Below are 8807 nucleotides of genomic sequence, written 5' to 3'. Positions count from 1 at the left end.
GGTCAAAGCTCACTTTCTATTGTATGAGAGAGATATCTGGGCACCATGGAACTATCCCAACGGTCCATCTATGGGCTGCTAGATAAATAGGATTGTGCCTTTCAAATCACTCCAAAGAATAATCTAGACCGTACAAACGATGGTCCACAATAAGAATTCTAGAAAATTAGTGGGTGGGGTCCTTCTATCAAGCTTGGCCGAACATTTAAACAAGTGGGTTGTATCCCACCAATCAAATGCATGATCTAATCTGAGCCATCCATTTTATAGCTCGCCATTTAAATTGGTTTTATCCCTAAAATAATTTTCCAAGGCTTATTCGAAACGACCAATTGGTGGGCCATAAGATGATCTGAATTCTTCAAATGATGGGTATTGTGATAAATGAGTTGTGCTCCCATTTTCCGTGAAAATCCATAAATAACCCTGAAACATCATAAACACACAAAATACCTTAGTAGTACCGCGTTAAATGAGAAAAATGCATGTTTCCTACCACTACCATTCACATATAAATGTGTTCATCAAATTCCCCCATACTTAAGCCTTGCTTGTCCTCAAGCAAACAAAAAGAAAATAAACAAAAATAAAAACCAAACAAAAATAAAACCCTAACTCACTTTCGAAGGAATCACGATTGCATTTAGCACATGCAACAAGCCTTTAAACCCCTAGGTTACCCTAGTGGACGAGTTGTGTCTCGTGAGTGTTTGCAGTGAATATGCACACAAAATTCTGAAAACAAACTTTTCTTTTCAAATCCCACTATAGAGTAAAGCCAAAAATTTCTAATCCTGTTTCTTTGATAAATTGCTCAAAAGAGAAGAACAAGAATACCCCCATACTTAAACTTTGCATCCTATCCCAAGTTGGAAAAATTAGAAAAATATTTTAATCAAGGAATCCTCTTTTGAATTTGTCCTACTTTTCTCCCTTAACTTTGCTTCTATTGTAATCGTACCATAAAAGAAATTTGATTCGGAAACTTCGTAGAAAACTTACAAATTTATATGGTCCACCACACTTTTCACTTTTTCCATACTTTCTAAGAATAGAACTCTTTTTTTTTTGTAATCCTCTACTGCTTTTGGCGTGAATGACATGCAGGGCATGCACCAGACACCCAGGCTACTAAGCAGTGTCCGACTAATCTTTGATTTGCATATATCATAGACATTGATGCATATGAGTTCAAGTTTTACCTTTGATTACGTGCAATGCTTTGATTTATTAAGCTTTCTAATTGACTCATGTATGGAGTTTTCAGTCAGTTGCTCTCAAGCCAGTTGGCTTTAAGGAACTAGGCATAAAAACCCTTCAGACTTAATAGCTCAAGCCAACAAGGCTACAAATCAAAACTATAATCAAGAAACAAACTTTCTAAAAATAATTCTTTCTTTCTTTGTTTCAACCTTTCTTTCCTTTTTATCCATACCATATAAAAAGCAAGTTTCTATTTCTATTTCTTATTCAAATCCTTTTACAAAGAAAGATTCCAAAAGAAAACAAAACTAAGAAAGGAAAGTATTCTTTCTAATTTTTCAAATTCCAAAATTAAAATATCCACTAACTTTATTTCTTAAAATAAGAGAACAACTTTCTTTCTAAGAATACCAAGTTCTTTCTAATTTGCGAAAAATTACCAAAAATAAAAAGAAAGGAAATTTTCTAACTTTAAACCATAGAAAAGAATAGAAAATGAAAGTTTCTAAAAACTACCCCCCATACTTGATTTATGCATTGTCCTCAAGGCATTAAAAATAGAAAGAAAAATATGAGGACTAAAATAGAAAGGAGGGTACGTACCGTATTTTCTTAAGTAGAATTAGAATAGGAAGGTTCATGGAGATCCATGACTTCTTCCATATTCGGCTGTGACAACTCAATAAACGGCTTTAAACGTTGACCATTAACTTTAAAAATTTCACCATTGCTTGGATTTAGAACCTCGACCGCACCATGGGAGAAAACTTTGTTAACCACATATGGTCCATCCCAACGGGATCTTAACTTACCTGGAAAGATATGCAATCTTGAATTGTAGAGAAGCACTTTTTCGCCCTCTTGAAATGATTTTCTCAAAATATGTTTGTCATGAAAAGCTTTTGTCTTCTCTTTATAGATCTTTGCATTCTCGTACGCTTCATTGCGCAACTCCTCCAATTCAGAAAGTTGTAATCGCCTTTGAACACCTGCAGAAGACAAATCAAAGTTTAGTTTCTTAATAGCCCAAAAAGCTTTATGTTCCAATTCAACCGGGAGGTGACAAGCTTTGCCATACACAAGGCGGTAAGGAGACTGACCAAGATCAGTCTTGAATGCCGTCCTATGAGCCCACAATGCATCCACTAATCTAATGGACCAATCTTTGCGGTTTGGATTCACTGTCTTCTCCAAAATTTGCTTAATTTGCCTATTTGAAACCTCCACTTGGCCACTCGTTTGTGGGTGATAAGGTGTAGACAACTTATGAGTAATACCATATTTCTTCATAAGAGCTTCAAAAGGTCTATTACAAAAGTGTTTACCCCTATCACTAATGATCGCACGAGGAGTACCGAAGCGCGATAGGATGTTTTCTTTTAAAAACTTGACCACTACCTTGTGGTCATTGGTTTTGCAAGCAATTGCTTCAATCCACTTTGAAACATAATCTACTGCAAGTAAAATATACAAATTCCCAAATGAATTTGGAAACGGACCCATAAAATCAATACCCCACACATCGAAGATTTCTACTACTAAGATTGGGTTGAGGGGCATCATATTTCGCTTAGTAACTCTACCTAATGACTGACAAGATCTACATGCCTTACAAAAATCAAAAGCATCCCTAAAAAGACTTGGCCAATAGAAACCACACTGTAAAACTTTGTGCGCAGTTTTCTTTGCACTAAAGTGGCCACCACAGGCTTGATCATGGCAAAAAGATAGAATCGATTGGTGCTCATGATCGGACACACATCGTCGGACAATTTGATCCGAACAAGTTTTGAACAAATAGGGATCATCCCAAAAGAAATACTTTACCTGTGAGTGAAACCGGTATTTGTCTTGGTTGGACCAATGATCCGGTGTAGCACCTGTAACCAAGTAATTCACAATATCTGCATACCATGGCTCACTAAAAATAGCAAACAATTGCTCATCAGGGAAGTTTTCATTAATTGGACCTTCGTCATTCTTTGCATTAGGAAGTCTAGACAAGTGATCGGCAACCAAGTTTTCCGTACCCTTTTTATCTCTAATCTCCAAATCAAACTCTTGAAGAAGTAAAACCCACCGAATGAGGCGAGCTTTAGCATCCTTCTTTCCAACGAGATACTTGATTGCCGAATGGTCGGTATAAATTATCACATGCGATCCAATCAAGTAGGACCTAAATTTTTCTAATGCAAACACAACCGCTAGAAATTCTTTTTCCGTAGTGGTGTAGTTGAGTTGTGCATCATTGAGAGTCCTACTTGCATAATAGATGACATGCGGTAATTTATTGAATCTTTGGCCCAAAACGGCTCCTATGGCAAAGTCAGAAGCATCACACATAATTTCAAACGGTTCGGCCCAATTTGGTGCTTGAATGATGGGAGCCGTAGTTAACTCATTTTTTAAACACTCAAAAGAATCGAAGCATTCTTTGGAAAACTCAAATTTTTGATCTTTTGCTAACAAGTTGGTTAGAGGCCTAGCAAGTTTAGAAAAATCTTTTATAAAACGTCGGTAAAAGCCCGCATGGCCCAAAAATGATCGGATATCCTTCACACTTTTGGGCGGTGGAAGATGGACAATGAGATCCACCTTGGCTCTATCAACCTTAATTCCCTCTTTAGAAATCACATGTCCTAGAACGATGCCCTCTTTTACCATAAAATGACACTTTTCCCAATTGAGGACAAGGTTCTTTTCTCTACTCCTTTCTAAGACCAATTTTAAGTGATTTAAACATTCGGCATAGGTGGAGCCATGAATAGAAAAATCATCCATAAAAACCTCTAAGAAGGTCTCCACCATGTCAGAAAAGATACTCATCATGCATCTTTGGAAAGTTGCCGGTGCATTGCATAACCCAAAAGGCATGCGTCTATAAGCAAACGTTCCAAAGGGGCATGTGAATGTCGTTTTCTCTTGATCTTCAGGAGCTATGGGAATTTGGTTATAACCGGAATATCCATCAAGAAAGCAATAATACTCACGACCCGCTAACCTTTCTAACATTTGATCAATAAAAGGCAAAGGAAAGTGATCCTTCCAAGTAGCGGCATTAAGCTTTCGGTAGTCAATACAAACCCGCCACCCCGTTTGAATACGAGTAGGAATGAGTTCATTGGTGGCGGATTGTATAACTGTGACTCCCGACTTCTTAGGCACTACTTGAACGGGACTCACCCATTGGCTATCCGATATGGGATATATGATCCCGTTATCTAACCATTTTAAAATTTCTTTTTGGATGGCTTCCTTCATCACAGGATTAGCCCTTCTTTGAGGTTCCCTTGAAGGTTTGGAACCCTCAATGAGGTGGATGTGATGTTGCACAATCGAAGGGCTAATTCCTTTGATGTCGGCCATTGTCCAACCTATGGCTTCCTTGTTATCTTTTAGCAATTTAATGAGTTCCTCCTCTTGAGTGGAGGTTAGATCCGCAGCAATTATTACAGGCAAAGTACAATTATCACCAAGAAAAGCATAACGTAAAGTAGAGGGAAGCGGCTTCAAGTCTAGCTGTGGGGCCTCTTCAATGGAAAGCTTTGGAAGCGATGTGGCTAGTGGTCCCACCGGCTCTACGTTTTGAATGGCAAAAGCTTTGGAAAAGAAATCATCTCCTCCATCATCTCCTAGTGCATCCAAGCATTCTTGAAAACCTGCATCAAAATTGATGTCAAAATTAGTCATAACATCTTCAGGAAAGGCATGCAACATATTAATATCTTCATGAAAATTGGGTTGCTTACCTAAGCGAAACACATTGAAATCTACTGAAGTATTACCAAAGGAGAGTTTCATTAGGCCATTTCTACAGTTAATGAGAGCATTGCTAGTAGCAAGGAAAGGCCTCCCAAGAATGATAGGGATTTGATCCTTGATATTAGCAACAGGTTCCGTATCTAACACGATAAAATCGACGGGAAAAAGAAAATCTCCTACTTTAATTAAAACATCCTCAACCATCCCTTTAGGTGTCTTTATGGATCTATCCGCCAATTGGAGAGTGACGGTGGTTGGTTTGAGGTCTCCTAGTCCTAATTGCATATATACAGAGAATGGCAAGAGGTTCACACTAGCACCCAAATCTAAAAGAGCATGCTCAATTTTAGTGTTACCAATAGTGCAAGATATAGTGGGACATCCCGGATCCTTATACTTAGCCACCATCTGTTGAGATAAAATGGAACTTATATTTGCGGCCAAGAAAGCCTTCTTGGGCACATTAGTTGTGCGCTTTTGTGTGCACAAATCTTTCAACACTTTGGCATAAGTAGGGACTTGGGAAATCGCATCTAATAAAGGAATGTTAATTTGCACTTGCTTAAACACATTTAATATTTTATCCATGGCATCCACCTTTTTATTATTAGCAAGTCTCCTTGGAAAAGGAGCTTTAGGCACATACTCCTTTGCAGGTGGAGAAACTGCCTGCTCTTCACTTACCTGTTTGGGTTCCACAATCGACCCTGTTGGAGGGGAGTCTTTTCTTACCTCTTTGGATGTATCTTGTGGATCTATAGAAGGTTCAGATCTGACCTCCTCATTGTGGTAATCTTTACCACTCCTTAAAGCATATACGACATTACATTCATTGGAGGGCTCTTGCAGCGGCAGAATTGGTTGAATGACATTCAACTGATTTTGCGGTACCTGTTGATTCACATTCATATTCACGTTCCTTGGATTAGGAATGGGTTGACTTGGCATCTTCCCCTTTTCCCTTTCATGCAAAGCCATGGCAAGTTGGGAGATTTGCTTCTCCATATTGTGTTGGCTTGTCATGAAAGTGCTAGTGAGAAGTTCTATGCTCTTTTCTAAGGAAGCTATGCGTGCCGACTCCCCTTGTTTTTGAAAACCCGGTGGTTGCTGATTTGAAACATTATTTAAAATTGGGTTTTGAAAAGGTGGAGGTGTGGTTAGGGGTGGGCGAACATGCATAGAAGGGAAGGTGGGCCTAGGTTGGACAAATTGGCCTTGACCTTGGAAATTTGATGGCCCTCCTTGATAATTCCCTTGATTCCAAGAAAAGTTAGGATGATTCCTCCATCCCGGATTATATGTGCTACTATATGGATTATTTAAAACCATGGCACTTGCATTTTCATTAGAATTACCAAATTTAGCAAGAGTTGGGCACTCTTCCATGACATGGTCCGTGGCTTGACACCAATTGCACATAGGAACACTATGTGCAATTTGATGGACCTGTGAAGGTCCTTTGACAACTATTGCTTCTAGCCTTTTGATTAGGCTATCAAGATGGGCCTCCTTAGCCACGGCACCCTCTATTAGAAATCCCTTACCTGTGTTGGCTCTCTCACCTTCTTGAGTGGATTCCCACTCTCTTGTTTTTTCCGCCAAATCAAGTAAGAAGTTCCATGCCGCGGCCTCATCTGTGAAAGATGTAAAACCGTTAGGACACATGGACTCAAGAAGTTGCTTTGTTTGGTAATCTATGCCCTCATAAATAATTTGGCATAAATGCCACACATCAATTCCATGGTGAGGACACTCTTGGAGTAGGTCCTTGAACCTCTCCATAAACTTAGAAAATGACTCTAATGGCTTTTGTTTGAATTGTAAAATATCGTTCCTAAGCTTATTAGTTTTATGTAATGGAAAAAACTTTTTTAGGAAAGCGACGGCGAACTCCTCCCAAGTGGTGATGGAGTTCGTTGGTAAGCCATAGAGCCACTTCTTTGCTCCATCCTTGAGTGAAAACGTAATAAACCGCAACTTTACCGCATCATCGGTAAGTTGTTGCAACTTAATCAAAGCACATACATCTTCAAACTCACGCAAAAATAAATACGCATCCTCCGAAGGGAGGCCATGAAAACGAGGAAGCAAAGAAATAAATTGCGATTTTAGCTCAAAATTATTGCCCTGCGCAATCGGCAATCTAATGCAAGAAGGTTGCGCGGTTCGGGCCGGATAGAAGCGATCGCGCAAACTCTTGGGCGTCTCTTGTTCTTCCGCCATGACTACTTGATTTGGATTTGGTGCGATGTCTTCCGCCGTCTCTAACCGGTTTGATCTTTCTAGTCGATTGGCCGAGTTCCGCACCCAACCTTCACTCATAAACACAAGAAAACCAAGTAAGAGAGATGGATAGGCAAGAAACCAAAAATATAACTAAACTAAAAATAACTACTAATCTAACACTTCGAATAATTAAGATTCTAATGCAACTCTCTTCCCCGGCAGCGGCGCCAAAAACTTGATTGAAATATTAAATAACCGCAAGTGCACGGATCGTGTAAATACGGGTCGAACTCAAGGAAGAGAAATCTAGTTGTCAATCCTATTCTTATACCGATTAGAATACTAGCTATGATATAATGTTGCCTGGAATTGACTCAGGATTTCCGTGGACTTAGACCTCGGAGCCAACACTATATATAAGCTTATATTCTATTCAATCTAAGAATCAAATTCAACTACGATCTTGATTTGGAAATCTTAATTTAGGCAAAGTGTACCAAAATTCTAATGATCTTGATTAACTACTTATCTAATCTAATTAAAAATTCTAAAGGCCTAAGTTAATTGAAAAATTGCGAAAGTAATTTGGAATAGTGTAAAAATCTTAATTCAATGTAAAAGATTACTTAGGGTTAGAATCCACCATGGGTTTGGAATTATATTATTAATCAAACCAATTTCTGTATTGGATAGTGTATTTGATAAATTTAGTCTATGGGGAATAAGATCTATTGATGTCATTGCCCATGAGTGTTTTATCAAATATACTACTCAATTTAAAGATATTATATAAGAAATTATATTTATTTATCGGCAATCACTTATACGACTGGGGAAAGCCAGTGGCATACGTGATTGGGATCCAACAAATACAAATCCTTACATAAATTGTTATATAAGCCACTGGTTTTAATTAATCATCTTTCTCCTTCCCTATGGCTTCATCTAAACCCCAAGTAGATGGATTTAGTTATTCATGGAGAAGGGGAAAGAAACAAAGAAAATAGAGAGAATAGAGAAGAGAATTGCCATTAAGAACTTGAAAAGAAAAATCAAACACAAAGTATTTTCTCTTTTAATTAAAATTAAACAAAAATACAGTTAACTAGGATTGAAAGAAATAACAGAAATTAAAGAACACTTAGTCTTTTTCTCCTTCGAGCAACGGCCAACTTGTCCTTCTCCGTCTCTTGATGCCACCTTGGAGTGGAGCCTTGGATGGTTGATCCTTGGTTGAAGAGATAAAAACTTGAAAAAGAAAAAGAGACCAAGAACCCTAAGAGAGAGAGCTTGAGAGTGGTAGAGAATTCTAGAGAGTAGAATAGAGAGAGAGGAGTAAGAAAGAAAGAAAAGCAAAAGCATAGAGAGAGAAAGCAAGAGTATGGGAGAGAGAGCTAGAGACAAAGAGAGATGGAGAGAGTGATTAAAAGGATAGATAGCTCTTGGCCGACCACCCCTATTTCCCTCTTTATAATAAATTTTCTTCTCCTTATTTCAAAATTCAATCCTCTCTCTTCCTTAGAAAGTTGCACCAATTTCTTACAAAATTGACTCCAAGAGAGGAAATAGGCTAATATTACTCCTATATTTATTCAAAAGTGATAAGTCTACTCCTT

General features: G+C 38.2%; 1 protein-coding gene and 1 non-coding gene across 2 annotated transcripts; one reads left to right on the top strand and one right to left on the bottom strand.

The window, feature by feature from the left end:
* Positions 1–1815: 1815 nt before the first annotated feature.
* LOC143869727 (uncharacterized) lies at positions 1816–5874 on the bottom strand. The gene is made up of 6 exons (XM_077376286.1): positions 5650–5874; positions 5240–5526; positions 4621–5062; positions 3914–4173; positions 3290–3343; positions 1816–2914 (listed from the first exon to the last, which is right to left on the bottom strand). Exons 1-6 carry the CDS (start codon positions 5872–5874, stop codon positions 1816–1818), a joined length of 2367 nt encoding a protein of 788 aa, XP_077232401.1.
* Positions 5875–6700: 826 nt separating this feature from the next.
* LOC143870159 (small nucleolar RNA R71) lies at positions 6701–6807 on the top strand. The gene has a single exon (XR_013244952.1). It is a non-coding gene; the product is annotated as a small nucleolar RNA R71 (small nucleolar RNA).
* Positions 6808–8807: the final 2000 nt, after the last annotated feature.

The sequence above is a fragment of the Tasmannia lanceolata genome, unplaced genomic scaffold, assembly GCF_043159265.1.
Source record: "Tasmannia lanceolata isolate RefF3 unplaced genomic scaffold, GAP_Taslan_0.1 ptg000003l, whole genome shotgun sequence".
NCBI classification, from domain to species: domain Eukaryota; kingdom Viridiplantae; phylum Streptophyta; class Magnoliopsida; order Canellales; family Winteraceae; genus Tasmannia; species Tasmannia lanceolata.
Note: the sequence above shows the minus strand (reverse complement) of the source record. Positions and strands in the feature narration are given on the sequence as shown.